Here is a 22,865-nt window from a genome sequence, read left to right on the forward strand (position 1 = left end):
GTTCCTGCTTTAAATGTGGTAAATTTAATTATGCTGATATATTGTTTATAAAAAGAAAAATATATTCTTTCTTTCTTTCTTTCTTTATATGTAAAATAAGCATAACGAATATGCTCAAGTTCTAGTTTGTCGATCAGATTCTTTTATCACACCTTGCAAAAGAGAACGACACTAATTTGAAAAAAAAAACTTTTTTTTTGTATTTTTAAAAGACTAAGCTCGGAACAATCTGTGCTTATTGCACAGTAACCAGCTATCCTTTTTTGCTGCGCAAACCATTTGTTCGAAGTCAGTGGCAATTTTTTGTCTAAATGTAATAGTAGGAAGTTGAATTCTAGATTTGTCAATCATTGGGCTTAAATAACAAGTATGCCAAGTTCCTCGCCAATTAAAATTGTTCGACATTTAACTCAAAAGGCAAAAAATTGAGTTCTTTAGATTTTAAATTTTCCTGTCATTTGAAACATTTTTATTATAAATGAAATCAATTGAACTATGCAGCCTGCCATTTTGTAATTAGTTCATTCAAACTGATGTCACTATGATTCTTCTTCGTTTTCTGTTGGCTCTTGAGGCTCATCCGGTTGGTCTTCTCCTGTTTCTGCGGGTGGGATTGTTTGTTCAGGCTGAAAAAAGAAGCCCAAGTAAGTGTACTAATTCTTCAAATTATTATCATTTTCTAAAACTATTCGAGAATGTGGTTACTGCGAATTGCAGGACCTATCAGTAGGCTTTAACAGTCCTGTCGAGGATAGTCCATTTGTATTGTCTCCATACACACGAGACTGTGTTATTTTGTTGAGCGAAGCTCTTTATTTGCGACTCAAGGCCGTTTTTTTTGCGTCTAGAACTTACACTTGTTACCACTATTGCAGCCTCAATTGGTAAGGCTGTGGTTAACCTGAAGCTAGAGGTCAAGTGAGAGCTCGTCTTGACACACTATCATTGCCATGGCATGGGATCGAATACACGATCTGACGATTTCAAAGTGAACGAACGCCTTATAACTATGCTAAGTGCCTCTATTTTGATTAATATGTTTATTTGAGCAAGAATCCCCAAGAGTCCCCAGTTTGGGGAAAAAAGCATAAACACAACAGAAATGGATATACTTTCAGCAATTTTTTCCTAAAGAAAACTACTACAAAAAAAGACGTGAGCTTACATTTCATATTTGCACAGGCACTGTAGGCTTTATAAGTTGTTTTTGACATTTTGAAGAATGCTCTGAAATTAAAAATTAATAAAAAAAACGCTCACTTCTGTTGATTCCGCATTTTGTTCGGACACTTGGTTTCCGTCGCCCTCCGCCGCTACCGGATCTACAGTGGGAGGGACAGCCGACTCATCGGCAGCCTCCGCCGCCGCAGCAGCAGCAGCGGCAGCCGCGATTGCAGCTTCATCTACGGGTTCGTCCTCTTCTTTGATTCCAGGTAGTCCCGCGTCAGACCCGGGTGCAGCGGCTGCGGCGTCGCCTTCCGCAGATGCGCCACTGTCACCTGCTACACTGCTAGATGCCGCACTCTCAGCCGCCGCTTTTTCTTCAGCCTAGAAAAGAGTAGTTTTTCTTATGTTTGTTCATTTTGGTTGTAGATTATATTGAAACAGTAAGACCTATACTCAATTTTGTCATAGCTTTATGGTTTATCTAAGGAAATTTGCTATCTATTTTAGTTTTTTTTGCGAGTTTTGAAGATTTCTTTTGATCAACAGTTTTTGAACATTTCAAAAAAAATTTAAAACAAACTAACGAGTAGAGAAACGCTGGTTGCTTCTAAATACCTAAGTTGATAGTATGGTTTCGTTATACTTTCATATTTTCGTAAGATGAATATTTTGGCATTCGTACGGCTCGTCTTTAAGCGTGCACGGCGCGAGTGTTACCGCGGAGATCAACCCGGGTTTTAGACGAGTGAGAGTATAGATAAAATATTTCAGCTGACCTGTTTCTTCTCCTGTTCTTCCTTCTGCATGCGTGCCTTCTCCTCCTGGATCAGTCTCTTCCTCTCCAACTCAATCTCCTTTTCCCGCTCCTCTCTTTCCATGCGACTCAGCAGGTCTGTTTGCTACAACATCAACAACAAAAATCAAATTTAAGAATTATGACTCAAAATAGACTGATTTTAATGTCTTAAATATTTTCTCTTTAACCTATCCAATCCATTTTTGCAAGAATCCAATAGAACATGTGACTGACAATTATTAATATTGAAATTCAAAAAACATCAGAGTACTATCTACGCAATTGCAGCAGTCGGATCTTCAACAGTTACTCAATCTCGTCAATATGAAAAAAGTAAATTTGTTGATAACATAGTCCGATAGTTATGAAAAATGCAGACTAGTGAGGCCATGACAACTACAAGCAGACTAATTAGGCCATGACAAACATTAAGTATGTAGTTCTTAAGCGGGGGCACAACAGCGGTTCGCCATGATGAGCTGTACAGATCGTATGTTGGTCCTGTCCCTCGTGGATAAATGGTCTTAAAAAATCATATTTGCTCTTCAAAACCAACCTCGTAAAACCACTCGTTACACCAAAAAAATTGATGTTCGTGTGAGGTGGGGGGAGAAGGAAAAAGAGGCATAAAATTCTCCTACTTTCGAATACAATTGGTCTTCATGCATTACCTTGCATTACCTTGTAATTATAGGAACCGAAACAAATAAAGGCTCTTTTCCAGTTCCCCCCCCCCTCTCTTTCAAAATACCGAGTTTTATGTTTGTTTTACGTGTTATTACGGCTAAATGCGTGATGTTACGCTGTAAAGTATGAAGAACAAATCTGTTTACAGTTGTCGATTTGTTCACCATGCCAAATTTCATTGCATTATGACAACGTTAAATAAGCTTTTCAAGTTTGAATTTGAAAGGGGGGAACTGGAAAAGAGCCCAAATAAAATGTTCTGTCCGCCGACCCGGACTCGAACCAGGGACCTAAGGATCACAGTACTCTCTACAGTCCTCCGCTCTACCAACTGCGCTATCGGCGGATAATACCTTAAATAGCTTAAAGTTCAAATCTGGTATTATTTATTCATTCTTTTTACAGCAAGCAACGATGCTGCTCAAAATCTTTGAGTGAGAACTTTTAAAAAAAAATAATTTCAACATTTTTGCTTTTTGGGAATCTTGGAATAATTTAATTAGCTCGTATACCAAAACTTCAGTTTATCTACGCAATCGCAGCAATTAGATCTTCAAAAGTTTTTCAACCTTGCCAATGTAAAATAAATGAATAAAATTCCCCTACTTTCCAGTGCAATTAGTCTGAATGCAATACCTTGTAATTTCTCTCTTTCAGAATAAAATCAATTTCAGAATGGAGTAAAAGATTGATCGAAAGTAATTTTTTGAAAAAATTATAGGAACGGACACAAATAAAGTTTTCTGTCCGCCTTCCGGGACTCGATACTGGGACCTTAGGATCACAGTGCTCTCTACAGTCCTCCGCTCAACCAATTGCGCGATCGGCGGATAATCAGTTAAGTAGCCTAAAAATCAGATCTGTTATTATTAAATTATTTTTTTACAGCAAGCAACGATGTTGCTCAAATTTTGAGTGAAAAAGAATGACAATAACCCAGGAGTGAAAAAATTTTAAGTGAGCAATTTCATCATTTTTCGTTTTGTTAAAACAATCATTGATATTCGCTTTTTTTTTCGCACGCTGACTTTGATAATAACAGGATATTGTGAGTGAAAGAATTACACGTAAAAATTTGCAGGCTGGAGAGAGATGGAAAAGCCGAGTAGTTCCAAATACTTATCTTTAAAAAATGAATTTGTTCTTAATTCACACTAGAGCTTTTCTAAAATATGAGCAATGAGAGACATAGTTGCTTAAAAAAATCAGATAACTGACTTTAGATTTAGATAATTCAATGTAATTATCCCCCAACTGCTTTTTGTAGCAAGTACTGTGAGCATTTACGTAAAGTGGGGGATAGGTGAATATCAATGATTGTTGAAACGAAAAGTTGAAACTGCTCGCTCAAAGAGTTTTACTCAGAGAATAGGAGCAACATTGTTGCTTTAGAAAAATTAAATACGGAAAATGAGATTTACCTAACTCATTGTTTCTTCCGCCAATAGCTCAGCGTCGGCGGAGATGGAAACTTATTTGTTTCCATTCCTGTTGTTCGTTCTCGGAAACTTATGTTTACTTCCTCATTAACTATTCAGTCATTTGATTAATTCAATGCCTACTTCATTTGAAATTATTGGCTTTTATAATAATTGGAAAAACTAAAATTTTATGTACTCAGGCCAATTAAGTTCGAAAAGAAAAAAATGTTTTACTTTAATTCGCAGATCATAGGTTTTACAACTAAACAGTTTTTTGCTGTAAAGGATCAACCCTAAAATCAGTCTTTTCCTACCCGTTTGCGAAACTTTACAAAATAATTTTTGTTCACAATGTTTGATTGTTATAGAACTTGGCAAGCAGACTGATTAGGCCATGGAAAAAATTTTAGTCTTCTTATTTAACCTTGTAAAAGCCCTCGCTACACTATAAGCTTGATGCTTATGTGAAGTGGGATGAGGTAAAAGTGCGTAAAATGTCCGCCTAGCATTAATTTTTATAATCAAATGCGCATATTTTTTTTTTCAAACAAGCTCGCAGTAATATTGCTTCAGAAAACTTACATGGAAGATCCATTCAACAATATGACAGTAACCTGAAGTTTATAACCTGACCAAATGAAAAATGGGGATGAACTTTATATTCGGGTGATTAGGTTTTCTCTTTTTTCGTTTTCCACGCAAAATCAGGTACCACGAATAATCATCAGAGTGATTTGAATGATATATTATATTGAAGCCCTTTCAGTCGTGATTTGAAAGACATAAAAAATTTTAAAAAAAAATTATTGGTTTCAAGAAAAGCCCGTTCAAACTTTTTGGTCTAATTTCAAGCAAATAAAATGAGCGAGCAGGCTTACAATAGCTTAAAAGCTTACAATAGCTTTATTTTAGCCGTAAAAAAATGATATTAATTTTTTGAGTATTATAGCATTTTTGAAATCAAAACTTCAAAAGATCAACTACAAGAAAACTTTTGTGATTTTATTTTTTTTGTCATTTTTCTAAAAAATTATTTTTTGCAAATTGCTTTTTTTACTATGAAAGTCGAGTATTTCTAAGATCTTGTTTTTTGTACAGATACTTTGGATTTTGGCTCTTTTCCAGTTTCCCCCCTTTTAAATTCAATTTTGAAAAGCTTATTTAACGTTGTCATAATGCAATGAAACTTGGCGTGGTGAACAAATCGACAACAGTGAGCAGATTTGTTTTTCATACTTTACTTCGTAACCTAATAGTACAAAAAACAAGCATAACACTCGATATTTTGAAAGGTGGGGGGAAAAGTGGAAAAGAGCCGATATTTTTATTACACCACGCAGACGACACACCACGCAAAACGACCCTAATCTGAAATTTTTTGCTGTATTTCTTAAGACTATGATCGGAACATTCTGTGCTTTTTGTGCAGTAACAGGCTATCTAAGTTTATTTTTGTATTTCGGTTAATTTATTTTCATAATTAAAGAGAAAAGCCTCGGCCATATTTCACAATGAACAACTTAATTGTTTCAATTTTGAAGCAAATTACTCTTATCGATAGCAAAAGCTTTTCCCGCGAACTACACTTCCCCGCTCGTTTGATATATCTCAGTCCACTTCGTTGTAAATGCATATTCTATATGGATTAAGTATTTATAGGAAGTGCACGGAGATAGACCAACCTAGCGCGGAAGTGTAACTCGCGGGAAAAATCTCCAAAATGAACCATAAAAACAGTGATTCGATAAAAATAAAAATGAACATGACTGCTTGCATCATGTAGAAGCCCTGAATGTTCCAACTGCCTTTTAAGATCTATGGAGCAGTTGTAACATGAAAAACTTGAACGTAAAAAAAATTTTAATTTGAGATTTATGTAAAAATCATCCCCCCACACCCCATATAAAGTACGAAGTGATAGATTTCACTCCTAGCAACAAATCAATTATGGCAATTTAGCTTCCTTTGACCAATTTGAATCGATTTCTAAGACAGGTTAAATCTCCGATTACGCGTTAATAGCGCGAAATATATCGCGCGTTAATTGTCCCAAATTGGCCGCAATGGCAATCTTTAAACCCCTATAAAAAATTCTGTTCAAAATTGAGCTCAGGACAACAATGTTTTTTGAATGATATAAAAACATCCGTCAAAATGGTTAGAGAAAAAGTCGAAATTTATCTGAAGAAAAAAACACCATAAGACAAATTTCGGAGCACAAACCACCCCGGAGCACAAAAGTTGCGTCACTTCTTAAAGTCGGAACAAAACGCAATATTTTTGACAAATTTCTATATTCTTTTGTTTGAGATGTTGTTGTGTTTACCTTATACTAAATAGCTTTTCTATCTGTAAAATTTATCAGGTAAAAGTCTTTGATATTTTTAAAGGTATTGAAGAATCTTATTTTATGGAAATTGAAATTTGGCAAAAGTTTCAAGGTGACTCGACTTGGGAAACCATTTTCTATTGCACAGTTCAGGTTGTCTGAGTGAACATTTCTCATTGTTTGTTATGAACAAATTAAATATTTGACTGTCGTGACCTTACCTCCCTATGGAACTTCTGGTCCTGTTTGTACTTGAGGAGCCAGTGTGCCAGGTACTCTATGGGATCCAGGGGTCTCTTCTCCACCAGCTCCAACAGTCCCTCAGTCACGCACTCCCCCATCACTTCCTTCAGATACTCCGCGTCCATGTCTCTGTCACGTATAGTGATTAAGACCTTTTGACCTTTTTTAGATCATTTTAAGAAACGATACAATGGCTAACAATTTTGAAAACAGTTTATCAAAATTAGGAGCGTCTAGTGCTGAGAAGTTTTCTTTTTTTAAACAAAAATAAAAAGATTTTTAAATTTTGGTTTTTTCCAACTCCACGGCGGGTGGGCTGGAAAAGAGCCTACATTTTAAAATTTTAAGTTGCTATCAAAAGGTCTTCACTGCTCACTTCGATATACTTCTTGGGTTAATCAACTTCGATACAGCACAGGTTTTAAGAAACAACCAATTTAATTTGGTAAACAATAGTGATAATTCTTCAAGCTGAGTTTTTGCTTGCTTTGAAAATCCCAGGCGCCAATTCAAGGAAAAAATATTTTTGAAATAATATGAGAAATAATTTTTTGCAGGCAATCGCTTCAGATAATGATTTGATTTGACAATGTGATATTATTAAACACTGTCTGTAAAGCACTAAAACGTTCTCTCGCGATTTTTTTAAATTGTGGCCATCTAAAAAGCACGTGCATAGAAGCTTGTTTGATGGTATACAATTTGTTATTTGCTATGATTTACTTTTTTTTTGCGCGCAATGAAGGTATATTCTTACAAAATAATTTTTAAGTAAGGAGCAAAGAGGCCCTTCCCCCACCTCAAATAATCATCAATAATGTGGTCTAACGATCACTTTTACAAGGTTGAAGATGAATAACAAATATGTTTGGCATGGCCTTATTAGTCCGCCTAAACTAGTCTAGCCAATTTTCCTATCAATCAAACATGAACTATAATTTTTACTTATAGTAAAAAAAGAAAGGAGGTAAAGAAGAAAACAAGACTGCTGGTACCATGGTGAAGTCTTGAACACGGCGGCTCCTTTCCTTTTTCCCGGCTCTTTTCCAGTCCCCCGCATTTAAATTTTCTACTTTTATGGTTGTTGTACATGTGATTATGGCTAAACGCTTGGGCTCTTTTTCCTTCCCCACTTCGCTTGCCAATTCTTATTAAAAAAGAATTCTTCACATTCTCTGATTTGCGTGAAAATTGGCGTGCGGCGTAGCTAAGCCACGAAAAACACATTTGGTCTGCACACTCAACATTCAAAAACTACTACAGTCAAGTACAAAGATAGTTGGTGCACTTTTGAACTGAACCAATACTTATTATAATGAGGTTTCAAAAAACCTTAAATTATATTGAGGTTTCAATTTTGACCTTAACAACCCATCGTTACACTATAAAGTTGAATTTTATGTGACAAAAAACTATGACTAACAAATTCGGTCTTCATGCTCGACCCTGTAACAACCATCAGTCACACCATAAAATTGATGCTCATGCGAGGTGGGTGGGAAGGATTCTTTTAAGTTTGCATTTTTCTGTGGTTTGCTTTGACTTTGCAATTTTTGGTGCACATCGACCTTCGTACTTGACCTTGTATAAGCCTATCTTTACACCAGAAAATTAATGGTGTATGTGAGGTTGAAGGGGAGCAAAAAAAGAGGGCTCTTTTCCAGTTCCCCCCCTTTAAATTCCATTTTGAAAAGCTTAATTAACGTTGTCATAATGCAATGAAATTTGGCATGGTGAACAAATCGACAATTGTGAACAGATTTGTTCTTCATACTTTACAGCGTAACATCACGCATTTAGCCGTAATAACACGTAAAACAAACATAAAACTCGATAGTGTGAAAGGGGGGAAACTGGAAATGAGCCAAAAAGAGCCATGGTTGCGACTGAATTTTGGCAAATTTAGGAAAAAAAAGGTTTTTAAGCAAACTTAATAATTGTTTGAAAGAAAAATGTAACAAAAAATAGGAATAATTTTTATCCCTTTGCACGTTTTGTAAAAAAATTCAAACAGACATATTTGGAGTCTGTTATCATATTACATAGACCAAATTGTTACCCTCAATTTAGTTTGCAATTATTTAGTTTACCGCTTGGCTATTTTTCCTTCCCTCCCCAATCTGTAACTTTTTACAAGTAACTTTTTTAGTCTACATTGTTTACTTTTTTTGAAACTGACATAAGTTTCAAAAAAAGTGAACAATGTAGACTAAAACCTGTTAGAGGCCATCACAAACCTGTTGGCCGGTAAAATTTTTGTTGCACCATAACACTGAACCGAACCTTGTGTAAGAGGGGGAAAAGGAAAAAAAGCTTACCACTTACGCGTTGTAAGAACGCGACATATCACGCGTTGATATAAAAAAAGTTAAAAAACAGCTGAATTCGAACCCATTTTATAAACTTCAAAACTAAACAGACAGATTTTAAGTGTGTTGATGATTTTTTGCCATTTTTACTCAGCAAAAAATTGTTTTTATCAGTTTTCAATGTAAAAAAACTGAAATATGCAAAACGCTGTAAAATTGTAAGCTACAAAAAATGTTATAGAGAAAAAAGCGCATACTCATAAGCGCGAACAAAAAGTCATTTTTACAAATTATTTGTGGCGAACGTGTAAAACGAACATCAGCCTGAATTCAAATGAGGCACCAATAAAAAGTGACAAGATACGAAATAAACAATTTCGCACTTTTAAAGGCTTCCTTTAAAAATTAAGTGAAATTCTCAGCCAAAAACTTATTCAAAAACCTTACAGAAGATGCAATATTGAAGAATTTGCAGTGATACGGGCAAATTTGTTGCTAATCTTATTTTTAAAAGTGATGAATATTTGAGATTGAAAAAAATTTCCTTTTTTTTCTTTTGGGTCAGGGTATATGAGACAATGTGGCGACTGACTTTTGGTAATTTTAGAAGCAAATTTTGATTAAGCAACTTTTTTGATGTTTACAGAATACTGTAACAAAATTTGAAATAATTATATCCCCTCGCATGTTTTGTCAAAATCAAACAGACAAATTTTGCCTCAATTAAATTTGCGATTATTTAAATTACCGCGTAGCTCTTTTCCTTTCCTCCCCCAACCTGAGCTTTTCACAAGTTAATTGTTTCGTCTAGATTGTCCATTTTTGAAAATTGCATGAACAATGATGAGGCCCTGACAAACTTATTAGATTTTCAAATTTGAACTGTAAATTTTTCGTTACACCATAAAAAAAATCTTGTGTGAGGCGGGGAAAAAGCCCACCGCTTACGTGTTGTAAGAACGCGACAAATCACGCGTTACTTATCCAAAATTAGCCAGAGTAGCAATTTTCACACAGTTTTAAGATCTCTCAACAATTGAGTTAAGGGAACGCTATCTTTCAGACGGTATGAAAAAGTTTGGAAATTTTTTTTAATTTAAAAGTTGAAATTGGTTTAACAAAGTCTTGGATTTTTGAGTGATCGAAGACCTTTTTGACCTTTCTGGTCAGGCAAAATGTCACAAAAATTGCCAGAAGGGCTAATTAAGCCATCACAAACATAATTGGCCTCGATAGTTACGCTTTTAAAACTCAAAAAACGATGCTTTTTTCACGTGGGGGAGAAGAAAAATAACTATTATGCCTTTTTACAACCTTTTGTTGACCTTTTGTTTGATGACTAAAAGTGCGTTATTCAGTTCTCAATTTCCTTCTGTAATTTACGATCCTTTAAATTTCTACTTCGAATAGCATGTTTCGCACTAATTGTAGACAACAATCTAGAGAATACAAGTTCAAAGCTCAAATTTTTACATCGCATATTGGCAAAGCTGCGCTTCACAAACACTAGCGAGAACACAAAAAGCAGCTCCATAAATTGCAATAAAAAAGTAGAATTAAGCCTCGAGTTAGTAAAAAGAGCATTCGGCTACGTCTCGGATTCAATCTGCGAACTAGAGATGATGATTCTCACACACTAACCACGGACGCTTAAAAAACACTTAGCCACAAATAAAGCACAGAAAAAAAACTACGAAATTTCCAATGCTTAAGATCATTATTATATAAAAGTGCCACCAAATTAGTGAACACTTTTATTTGCGAAAAAGGTTAGAAAAAAAGAAGGTTCGTTCCAATAAACGACCGCTCGCAAGCTCGCTAATAACATGATATAATTATTGCATCGAAGTCGTAACCCAATTATTCAGCTGTAAAAACCTCTGCAAAAATTAGAAAAGTTAAACGTCACAGAAAAACATTTTTCGAAATTTCAGTTTTGACTGGTTTATTGGTATCAGCAGAAAATATAAGCTCAGAAACCAATTTTTCAAACGTTAAGAATTAGGATTTATGTCGACAACAGCTTTCTAGCAAACTTCGATCATTTCAGGCAAACGTTTGAGTATAAATTGGTCTTTTTAATTTAATGACCTATCCATTCGCCATGGCAAAAACAAAACATTAGCTATAGATATGTCTAAATTTCATCAATCTTGACTGTTTGATTTCAACTGACAAAAATATTTCAGCTGACAACAATCTTCATTGGAAATTACTATGTCGATTGCCTAAGTTGGTGCGAATAAACTGATTACTCCCGAGCAAAACTATTCCGTTATTTTTTCAAAAATACGAGCAGAAAGCATTAAATATCCCAGTGCTAAAAACAAATGTAAAACTCAATTTTATACACATACTTGGTTAAATGAATCAAACATAAATAAAACTTTTCTAAGAAGAAACTGACAACATTAACGCATAAATATTCTTGGACTGTGGTCTGAAAGAAATCTAAAGCGATTATATCGAAGTCTTCCTTTTGTAATCTCTTTTTTTTCTATTCTTTAGTATTTCTCTCTAGATCTAAGGCAAAATAGATATCAAATAGTGGTACAATTGATGATGATCTATCTGCAAAACCAATGCTAAATTTGACAAACACAAGTAAACAATAAACTATGGAAAAATCAAAAGAAAAAATGCAAATTTTTTTAAAGTCTCGAAAAATAATCAATTTTGAAAAATAGCAGGTGCTGATACCTCCAAAGTGTAAAAAGGACCGATTGTATGGCTTCCAAGAGAAAAAAAACAGCTAAAAAATTTAAATTCATTGGTTGGATAGAAAAATAATTAGCGATAAAAAGATGCACAAGTTTTATGTATCTAAAGCACTCAAAGGTGCAGTCAAACTTGAACGACTAAATTTCAATAGCAGTAACTCCAATTTTCTGCTCTTTCATAGTCATTGTTAGGCCATCATTCAGTAGCCTTGATTTAATTTTCAAAAAATCAAATCAAATCTCGCCAGCTAACAATCAAGGAATAAGATACATCATGTCAGTACAAATATTAACATGCACTCTGGGATGGTAATATCATGTTAACCTAAGGTCGATAAGATAAATTATGTACATGAAAATGAACAATTTAAAGAGTTTAACAAAATTGATTTCGGACAGGGAAGAAATCTTTAGGGACAGAAATTGTAGGAGTTTGAAATGCAGGTCATCCAAAAGAATTGAAGAAAGTTAGTCTCTAAGTCTGCACTTTTTGAACTTCACTGTCCTTTCGATTCGTTTAGCTGCTGTAACTTGGTCTACTTCGTGCATTAGAGGGGTGTGTATTTTGGGAAATGTTCCCAACAAAGTGCACCGCATTGTTTTCTGTTGTCGTGGCTCCTCCCACTGAGTCGTACACTTCGATTGCATTCCGAGAGGAGCTGTTGCTGATCACCTGAGAGTCAAGGATACCGTTCGCTGTGATTTGCACCTGGAAACGCAGTTCGGCAATCAAAAATTCATTATCTGAATAATAAAATCTAACTATTTTGTTTCGCTGCTAAACCTAAAAAATAAAATCCACATTTTGAATTATAAGTCAACCACTTCTTTTTTTGTTGTCATTGCGTTTCATTCGATATTGGACATCCACTTTTCTTATTGGAGAACGAAATTTGCCTGAACAGACAGTTAGAAAAGAGTCAATGAACGCAAGGAAACAAAAGAAAAACTGATTTTTTTTCATAAACAAAACTTCAACTCTTTGAATTTCATATTTAAAAATATTTGGCTCTAAAGTTCTTTGACTTTCTAGAACAATTTATGATTGAGTTTTTTGGTAATTCGAGAAAACTGGATCAATAGGTGAAACTTTGATTCCGCTGGGAAATCTGAAAGTTGAATTCCATTTTCGAAACTAGAAATCGATCACGTTTTTTGTGACATTTGCACTTTTGCTGTTCGATAGTGGAGTTTGCCTTCCTTTCATTAAATGATATGAATTGAACATAAAACTCATAGAATAAACAGCGAAAATTCCTATTTGAGCGAGAACAAATTCTAAAAAAGTCAAACCGCAAATTACGTTTGAGCGTGGTCAAAAATACTTTTTACTAAAATATAGCCAACAAACAGTTGGAATGGAGCCACTGAACGCAAGGAAACAGAAAAAAAACTGACTTTTTTTTAAAGAAAATTTCAACTTTCAAATTTCATAGTAGAAAAAATGTATTGCCTCAAAGCTCTTTAAATTTCAATAACAGTATATGATTGACACTTTTTTATTGAAATTAACTCATTCGAGAGAACTGAATCAATATGCTGTTTTTATTCCGCTTGGATATCTGAAAACTAAAATCCACTTTGAAATTAAAGGTCGATCACATTTTTTGTGACCGTTACACTTTTGCTGTTCGATAGTGGAGAATAATTTCAGTTTAACAAAGGAAATGAATGAAATTCAAAAAATCAAAGTCAAATCGCGAAAATTCAATATTGAGCGTGTGCAAATTTTAAGACTTTTCGCGAGAACACGGCAAAAAAGCAGCTCTATTATGTGAACTAAGAAAAAGAAGAAATAGGCCTCGAAGTAAATAATAATCGATTCGATCCTGCGACCTAGGGTTTTGAGTGTCACGCACTAGCATAACAATGCACAAACACTTGCCGCAAATAAAGCAGAAAACAGATGCTATGAAATTTCCAATGCTACAGATCGTGATTATAGCCAAAGCGCCACTAAATGAGCACTTCTATTTGAGCTAGGTTAGAAAAAAAGAAGGTTCGAACTAATACACAACGCTCGCAAGCTCGATAAAGTAGTTGAACCGATACAATATTCACACAGAAATATTCCACCGAGTCACACTATTTTAAAGGCAGTGAAGATGCACTTCGTAAACGAATAACCAAAACGGCAGAACTGAGCTTTGAGAAACCTTGATCGAGCCACATGGGGATCGAACACACGTCGGGCTTAGACAAACACTCGTACATGTTCACCCACTTTTGTAAAACAAAACACGCAGCCAAGATAGCTGCTTCATTCAACAGATAAAGCTCATGCTAATTGAAATCGATAAATATAAACTTATCTGTATACATCAACAGAACGAAGAAATCTTAAAAAGAATTGTTCTGTTTATTGGAAAAAAGCTAAAGCGTGATAAAACAAAAGTTGCTACTTGAATAGAAAAAATTAATTTTGAGATTCTATTTTCTTTCGAACTTGAGGGAAATTAGAACTATTTACTAAAAAAAGTCTAATTCAGGGTTGAAAAACCTTTTCTAATCGCATAGAAAACAAAACCACAATGAATAAGTGTCTTGGCCAAATAAGTGTCTTCACTTCGTTCATTGACACCTAACCCAAATAGAAGCAATCTTTTAAAAAAAAAGATTTGAGAAGCTTGATGTCAATTTAGGTCCTATAATGTAGTTTGCTCACTGAGGCGCCTCAAAACAGGCTTAAGTTTCATTAGAACAGCGATCCATGAAGTAATGAAATGCTTTAAAGCTGTGTAAAGTACTTCGTTTCATCAAAAACTATAATCATAAGTATTATTTGTTTGCCGACCTCGTCTGTGAGTGGTGTGGCGTCTGAATTGTTGCGAAGGGACTCTGCGAGGGCGACTGGGGTGAGCCACTCTGCCGGGATGCATCTCTGGATGAAGGGCAGACAGGCGGTGAGAGAGGCCAGTCTGTTCACCCAGTTGGGAATCTCAGCCCCACAGAGAATCTGAATTTAAATAGAACAGACATCAACATCACAAAAACAAGACCACTCCGAGTCCTCCAAAAGTTAGATTTTATCACCCGAAAAAAAATCTCCAGTAATCGCGTATTTAGAAATATAAAAACAAATTGCCATTTTACTGCGCTTTTATAAGATATTATGAGTGTAAGTCATTCAAAATAATTTGAAAAAGGTCATCTTATTAAATTATTTGATTACAGGATAAAAATTATATAACCGATTATATTACAAGTGTAAAGACTGCTGTAGGTCGGTCAACTTTTGGTTACTTTTGAGACAAGACCTTTGCTAACATTTAAAATGAAACTCTGGTTTCAACTTTAGATTTCCACAACTGGCTGCGGTCTTACCCTGGAGAATGCCATTGAAAAGTGGTTGCAGTTCTTGTGGACTAAATGATAAGTGTATCCTTTGAAGTCCTCTCCTAACTGTTGCACTATCTCGTGAACACTCTCCAGATCAAGATACGTCTGGCCCAGAACCACAGTCTCCCTACATCATACTCATATGTCAAAACCCTCTTTTTTTTAATGCCAACATCTCGAGAAATATGACATAATACCTCCAATTTAACACTTATGAAAAATCAGCAATTGGGAATTATACATTTTCGAAAATCTCACTTTAGTTGGCAGTAGCAACCAGCCATGAACTCACAACTATTCGATTTTTAAATTATTTCAGTTCTCAATGAAATATTTTACAAATAAAAATTACCAATGAGGAACCATTTCAACACAATTTCTCACTTGTAGTTGAAGTTCTGTCCGAGGTCGGCTGCTGATCTAGGGTCCATTTCAAATATTCCACTGATAGGGTAGGGGTGGCCCCCGAAACTGTATTCTAAAAATTAAAAAAGGATAGCCGGTTACTGTGCAAGTAGCACAGAATGTTCCGACCAGTCTTAAAATAATAGGAAAAAAAAAGTTTTTTTCTACAAATTGATGTCCTTTTTTTCCTGCATATTATGATCAAAAATTTGAACAAAAAAAACAGAATTTAGGCATATTTGAGAGTCATAGTTTCAAGTTTTTGATTCCATAAATTGCGCAAAAAACTCCAGAAACCACCTTTACTTGAATAAAACTAAGTTTTCACAGCTGAAGTTAAGCTTAAATAAGCTATTGTGAGCATATACGGTCACCTTATTAGCTCGAAATTAGACCAAAAATCAAAAATTTTAAACCGGTTTTTCTCGACACTGTGAAAAAAATTCAAACTTTTTTCAATGTCGCTCAAATCATAACTGAAAGGGTAACTTCCCAAATGGCATAATTCCCAAATGGCATAAAAATGGAAACTTTTCCCAAATGGCATAAATTTCAAGTTTTCATTGTAATTTCAACGTTTTCTATCAATTTCGAATTCTAACATTTTGTCAGAAACGAAAGCATGTGATCAAGATTTGGAATTAATTGCTTCCAAACAATTTTAAGCAACAGATTTGTCGAAAAAAATTCACCACAAGTAGCGTATTAATAACCGCAAGCTTATGCTTCTTGCTTTTGATAAAAAGTTCTACAAGTTTTTAAAGATAAAATATCAATCAACATTTGAATTGACAATTTGAATTGTTTTCTATATTGTTCACGAAAAAATTGCTCTCGATTTTTCCAAAGCAACTGTTGCATGAGATTTGTGCCATTTGGGAAATTTTTCAGTTTTATGCCATTTGGGAATTATGCCATTTGAGACGTAATCACTGAAAGGGCTTGAATATGATATATCACTTAACCCAGTCCGATCATTATTTGTGGTACCTGAAAAAAAAAACTAAAACACACCCAAATACAAAGTTCCTCCCCATTTTCAATGGTCGGAACAATAAACATATGTACCTCTTCGAACTTCGGGGTAATACAATAGACTTACAAATGTTTTCGCATAGCAACAGAACAACTGATCCATGCGTGAACTTTTGTAAAGTATACAGTAGGATAACTAGCTATTGGATATATCTTTAGTTCGTTATTCAATTTCAATTTCTTACCTGTTCCATGGACCTCAACTCCCGTGTGATATACTCCAAACCCCACAGGTCCTGTGTAGTTATTCAGGCGGTTCTGAAACACACAAAAATGAGCACTCAAAAACAGAAGTTGCATAGGGGGTGTAAATCACTATTTTTTCTATATGATGGCAACAGGATAGCTCATCTGAGCGAGTACATAATCAATTCTATTTGAAAAAAAACTAAATTGCCTTCAAGGCTGTTCTCAACATTATATAGATTTTAAATTGAATCAAAATTATCAAAAAGGACTGATGGTAACAAGGTGAGAAACATAACTCTTACCAAGTCGTACACATTGAGGTAAACTGGGAAGTTCTCTCCCTCTCCTAGGATGGAGTAGGGATTCAGTACTTCATCATGAGTCACAGTGGCCCCTCCCCCTCCTGTCTCGTCTGAGGACACTGAGTGCGTGCAGCGGCGGAAGATATTCATTTGCACTGCAGTAATCTATCTAAACATACCATCAAGCTAAAAGTTCAATTAGCGGTGTATCGGAAATTATACACATCCGAAACTTTGGGAGGGTCAGGTTTTCCTACAATTTGAATGATGGTTATTAATCCAATTCTCAAAAAAAGAGCATAATCTAAATAAACACCGCCAACAATTTTTTGACTAATTAGAAAAGCCTTACAGCATCTATCAATGAGTTACAAGAAAGTAACCCAAAATATCACATTTGATTTGATCATATCCGGAACTAACACATTATACACAGAGGCGATGTTTTCATGTTTGTATTGGATGATTTTCATAAACAGTGGTAAAAAGCATTGGGAATCATTTACCATGCGGCAATTAAGGCGACAAAAATTGGGTGGACCCTTACTGAGCCGAAAACAAAACTGTTGTCAAAAAATTATAGCAATAACGTTTTTACGACCCATCTGTACTGTAACACATGAAAACATAAGAATATATTTTGCCCTCAAAACTACGCACTATATGTTGAATAAACCGATATAACATCAGCTGAAACCGTTTGATTAAAATTATTCAAAAAATTAAAAAATTATTCAAAAATATTCAAAATCAGACTAGGTAAATTTACAAACCCATGCTTTGACAGTAAGCCATTAAAACCAGATAATGTAAATTGCATTTCAACGAACGGAAAAAAATGACGGTAACAAATAAAAAGAATGAAAACAAAGACGAAAACCACGAATGGGATTTAACTGAAAAAAAGTAAGTGCCTGAAACGAACTCCCTTCAATTACTAACTAACCTAAAAAGATGGTAGTTTTCTTTGAACTTTCAAGAAATTGAGAACACTCACCTTTGCTACTAAATTGACCATTCTGTGAACAAAATTATTAACGGGAGAAAAGTCTGGTACCCGGCTGCAACAACCTTAGTATAATAATAAAGACAAGAGAAGCTGCACTTCGCAAGAAAGAAAAAGTTGCCAAATGGGAGCTTTCAAATAACAAAATGCTCAAATAAAAAATAAATAAATGAAATATAGAAAAAGCCTACGGGAATCTCACCTACACAATTGACTAACTTCAACTTTGCAAGCTACTGCTCTAGCAGTAAATTTCCGTTATCCAAATACCAGATCCAAATCCAAATATGCGCATTCCTTTACCCAAATATCAGACACCAATATTTACCAAAAACCAGCGCTGAAAAAAATTTTTGGCCCTTTTTAAAGCGAATTAAGGTTTTTGGTTATATAACACAAGCAATTCCACCAATAATGTTTCCGCCAAAAATTCGGGATGTGAAGGTGAGCTTCACGGAGTTCAAGAAGCATACAAATATTTTCTATGATGTAAAAGCACTTACATTCCCTTTGAAGTAACGACTGAACTACTGGTGATGAATTCTGAAAACGCGAACTTAATCAACAGTTTTCACAACAATGGACAAATCTTAGAAACTTTTATGCATTTCGAATCACGAAAAAACAGTTTCAATGTTTACCTGTTATGTCAATCTTAAGCGAAAATTTCTTCCCTCCGCAAAGTTTCTTAAGTGAGAACATCTAACCAAAAAAGTAAAACAAAAGAATAGTTTAAAAATCAAATGATACCAAAAAACTTTCAAGCAAAAAAAGGTCAAAAGTAGCTCTAAACTGGTAAAAGGTAGCTCTAAACTGGGAAATAAAAGGTAAAACTATAAAAATTCTGCATGTGCCGGAATCGACCCCCCAACCTCGATACTAAAAATCACACGTACTAGCACCTGCGTCATGGCCGCTTAAGAATAGTTGAACACTAGGGTCCCAGCAAAAGATGGACATACCTGTCTGATGATAATATTTTAAAAATTACTGATGCAATAGGTAGTGCGTAAATTTAAATAAGTCTAAATGCAAAAAAATGGAGATTTACTAAGTCCATAGCTGATTGCTATCATAAGTACGGAGAAGACGCTTTTGCAGGGAAGATTAAAACAAACCTGTTTGCTTAATTTCTTTTTATCAGAATTGGCACGGTCGTTTTTGGGAAAGCCCAAAAATAGTACAACAAATCAAATCTACATTAAAACCACAGAGGACTCCGTGCCTAAACTGAAAAAAAATAACTGATGCAAGGGATACACCGACAGTTTGATTTTTTGATTGAACACTGCATCTCAGATTTGGCAGACTAGTTCTCGACTAAAGTCTCCGAGAAAGCAGAGATAAAACTGCTTGTTTTAACTACCTGTTTTACCGATCAAACTCTTTTTCGATAAAAACCAAGTTTCCGAAAAACGGAGAAAACTTCAAAACATAGCCAGTCGATGAGTGGAAAAGAGTAATGAACGCAAGTAAGCATAAAAAACACTGACTTTCTTGAAAAAAATCTCAACTTTCGAGTTTGAAAGAAAAAAATAGATGCTCTTCAAGCTCTTTGAATTTCTAGAACAATTTATGATTGGCGCTTTTCTGATAACAAGAACCCAATTTGAGAAAACTGGATCAAAAGGTAAAGTTTTTATTCCGCTGGGAAATCTTAAAAACAAATTCTACTTTGAAAACTAGAAATCCGTCACGTTTTTTCGCGCCATTTCCACGTTCGTATTCGGAGAGCGCTATTTACGTCACTTTCAAAAAATCAATATCAATTGAGCTCAAAAAGTGCATTATATCTAAGTGCATCAATATTTTTAGGACTTTTTCCTGTAAAAAAAATCAGCAAGACCTATATAAGAGTCTTCAAAACGTTCATTACTCTTAAAATTGTACATTATCTAACTCGATTACCTTTTATAATCATTAAGCTAGGGAGACAAGGGTCGCGCAGTGAATATTCACAAAATCTGTTGATTCGATTATTCCCTTAGCCTTAGATTTGACAGACTAGTTTTCGAGAAAAGGAAACAAAATCCAAGAACGGTAAAACGTTTAAGGATTGGACAATTCTGAGGTCAAAACTCTTTCTAAAAAAAATGATATAGCAACTCATCCGGGGATATTCTCAGAACACGCTCTTTTGATCCAACCCTTAATCTTAGATTTCGCAGGCATTTTTCGAGAAAATTATAATAAATCAAGAAAATGGGTCACAAATACGCAACTGAAAATTTCGAAGGTCGTAAATTCCCGGTGAATTGAAAAGAGACTAGTAGAATACGCAGGCTAACAGAGACGTAGATGGTCTTTGTCATCTTGAAAATCGGTTCAGTAGCTTCGCGAAGAAAGTAGAAAAAAATTTAAGTCCAAGAAACTCAAAAAAGAAAAACCAACACCATAACAATTTCAGATTTGGCAGGCCTGTCTATTCAGATTTGGTTTTCTGTTTGACTTCGCGCTCTGTTTGATAAACTTAACTAGTTCCTGTAAATTAACTCAACTAGGAACTAACCGACAATAAACCAGATAAAAAAGCTATAGAGCAAACAAACGTAAAACAGATACAGAATTGCAAAAGCACCTCAAAAACAAGCACTTTTAATTGCTACTCAAGTTTAAAAAAAGTAGATACCGTACTATGACACTAAGCTTCGCTTATGTAAATACGGGTAGTATGAAGTGAAAGATTACACTCTTACTTTTTCGGGAAAACCGGATACAGCGCAAAAAAAAACACTAAATTCACTCGGTTAGTTAGGGAGGAAATCGGGAGAAAATTAGAGAGGAAATCTGGCACAAAACATATAGTTTTGGGATTTACATCGTCTAGGAAAAAGACTTCGAAAAAATTAAACATAGCCAACAGACAGTTGGAAAACTGTCAAGGAACGCAAGGATACAGAAAAAATACTGACTTGCTTTTTTGAACAAAAATAAGCCCTTAAAGCTCTTTGAATTTGTATAACAATTTATGATTGGCTTTTTTGCAATAAAGCTAACCCAAATTGAGAAAACATTTATTATTAGGCTGGGAAATCAGAACATTAAACTCCACATTCGAAACTAGACGTCGATCAGTATTGCTGTTCGATAGTGGAGTTTGCCTTCTTTTTAACAAAGCAAATGAACTGAACTTTAAACATATTATAAGACAATTCTTAAAACAAAAACATCGCGACCTATAAAAGAGTCTGAATTTTGATCATCGACTCTTAAAATGCTAACAGAACCTTGTTAACGGACTTTTAAAATTTGAAAAAATACATCACGTTAAAGCTCTTTCAATTTCAATTATCTGTGATGAGTGACCTTTTGTTCATAAAAACAACACAATTAGAGAAAACTGGGTTGAACACTGGGTGAATAGATATTTTGCAATTCTTAAAATTATAAACACTTACAAAACGAACGACAAACGCACTTTTTACGCCAATTTTACTTTTGTTACTTGAGAATAAATTTGCCTTCTTTTTAGCAAATGAATTTGAATCGAACTTAAACAGAAATCAAAAATCAAGCTGCAAAAATTCTGCCAAAACCTGCTTCAGACACGACAAAAGGTAATCGGAACAATCAGGGTGTAGCTCTGATTTTAGAAGCCTTGTTTGAGTTTTAGATCAAAGTCTAATGTCTTTGACTGAACAAATCGCATCTACCAAAAACAATTTGTCAAATAAAAAAATAAGCTAGTAATTTTTCACACAGAGGCAAACCTGCGCAAAAAAGCAGCTTAGGCGAAAAAGCAGCTTAAAAAATTAAACAAGAAAAAAAACAGAATTAAGCTTCGAATCAGTAAAACTTATCTACGTACCGGATTGCAACCTACGACCTCGAGATTTGGGGTCTCGCGCCCTACCTCTCGGCCACGAACGGTTAGCAATCGGCAAAAACTAGTCACAAATAAAGCAGCTACATATGCTAATAAATTGCCAATCCGATGCAGCAAAAGTGGCACAAAATACGAACAGACACAATTTTGCATGTAATAATTTGTAATATATCAAACTGAAGTCTTCCACACTAATTTGCATGTAATAAATTGGAAAGCATAGAACCACATAATGTATAAACACAGAGGCGAAGTTGCACTTTGCATACACAAGCAAAAATATGACCGATAACCTACTGGAAAAAAAACTAAATGAGTAAAACTTAGAGTCTAGAAAATTTCTTAAGTGACGCAAGCCAATTATGAGTCTACATAATTGCTAAGAGACGCAAGCCAATTATGACGCATTAGCAGCCAATTGGAAAAAAAAGATATTTATCAACTAAAATGCCTCAATTTATAGAGCGGACGCATTGTAACTAGTAAACGAAAAGGTTCATTAAAAACATCCGACCCTGCCCAGGTTCGAACCCTCTTATATTTTTGTGGGTCTCCTTCCCTACCTCTACGCTACAGATCCATGATACTTTGAAGCTAAAGTGCTATGTGTAAAATAATAGTCTGTGTTAATATCCTTAGCATTGGCTGTACTTAATAGCTGGCTATTGATCAAAATGAACACTTTCAAAATGAACACATTTTGCAGCAACATTTGCGTCGCAACAATATTTGCGACTTAGGTTGGAAAAAAAGAATAGTCTTACTATTACACTACGCTAGTCGTACTATTACATTACGCTCCTTAAACCTTGCAATTGTAAATACAAAAACAAAAAAATGTCAAACGATTTACCTGTCAGCAGAACCTAAGTCGTTTACTCTTCTTGGCAAAAAGTTGATCCTTTTCTCGGATTCTCTAGTAGATCAGATCTGACTTCCTCTCAAAAACCAGATAATCTCGTCAGCCGACTAAAAGTCAGCAAATAACAGCACAGACGCAGCTTTTGTTTACCCCAATCTATGTTTTGAGTTGAACTATCATGATCATTCTGAAAAAAAAACATTAATTAGATATTCATATTCTATCGCTG

At 34.8% G+C, this 22,865-nt stretch overlaps 5 protein-coding genes and 1 non-coding gene across 8 annotated transcripts in view; 1 reads left to right on the forward strand and 5 right to left on the reverse strand.

Annotated features, from left to right (window-relative positions):
• LOC134846899 (dynein axonemal heavy chain 1-like) overlaps positions 1 to 22,865 on the reverse strand; it is a 513,436-nt gene that overhangs the window by 421,672 nt on the left and 68,899 nt on the right. The gene's annotated exons all lie outside the window — the stretch shown is intronic.
• Positions 1 to 22,865, reverse strand: part of LOC134846903 (importin subunit alpha-3-like) — a 408,629-nt gene that overhangs the window by 86,875 nt on the left and 298,889 nt on the right. The window lies entirely within an intron of this gene.
• Positions 1 to 22,865, forward strand: part of LOC134846906 (protein arginine N-methyltransferase 1-like) — a 443,857-nt gene that overhangs the window by 65,546 nt on the left and 355,446 nt on the right. The gene's annotated exons all lie outside the window — the stretch shown is intronic.
• LOC134846032 (uncharacterized) lies at positions 426 to 7,334 on the reverse strand. The gene is made up of 5 exons (XM_063863205.1): positions 7,020 to 7,334; positions 6,622 to 6,772; positions 1,944 to 2,066; positions 1,261 to 1,548; positions 426 to 626 (listed from the first exon to the last, which is right to left on the reverse strand). The coding sequence occupies exons 2-5, from the start codon at positions 6,766 to 6,768 to the stop codon at positions 540 to 542; spliced, it is 645 nt and encodes a 214-aa protein (XP_063719275.1). The 5' UTR covers positions 6,769 to 6,772; positions 7,020 to 7,334; the 3' UTR covers positions 426 to 539.
• Trnay-gua (transfer RNA tyrosine (anticodon GUA)) lies at positions 2,913 to 2,996 on the reverse strand. The gene is given in 2 exon segments: positions 2,913 to 2,948; positions 2,960 to 2,996. It is a non-coding gene; the product is annotated as a tRNA-Tyr (tRNA).
• On the reverse strand, positions 11,701 to 22,819 carry LOC134846907 (deubiquitinase DESI2-like). The gene is made up of 7 exons (XM_063864326.1): positions 22,628 to 22,819; positions 16,943 to 17,111; positions 16,637 to 16,709; positions 15,396 to 15,489; positions 14,997 to 15,138; positions 14,467 to 14,628; positions 11,701 to 12,381 (listed from the first exon to the last, which is right to left on the reverse strand). The coding sequence occupies exons 2-7, from the start codon at positions 17,090 to 17,092 to the stop codon at positions 12,190 to 12,192; spliced, it is 813 nt and encodes a 270-aa protein (XP_063720396.1). The 5' UTR covers positions 17,093 to 17,111; positions 22,628 to 22,819; the 3' UTR covers positions 11,701 to 12,189.

This window comes from Symsagittifera roscoffensis, chromosome 5 (assembly GCF_963678635.1).
Source record: "Symsagittifera roscoffensis chromosome 5, txSymRosc1.1, whole genome shotgun sequence".
Lineage (NCBI taxonomy): Eukaryota > Metazoa > Xenacoelomorpha > Acoela > Convolutidae > Symsagittifera > Symsagittifera roscoffensis.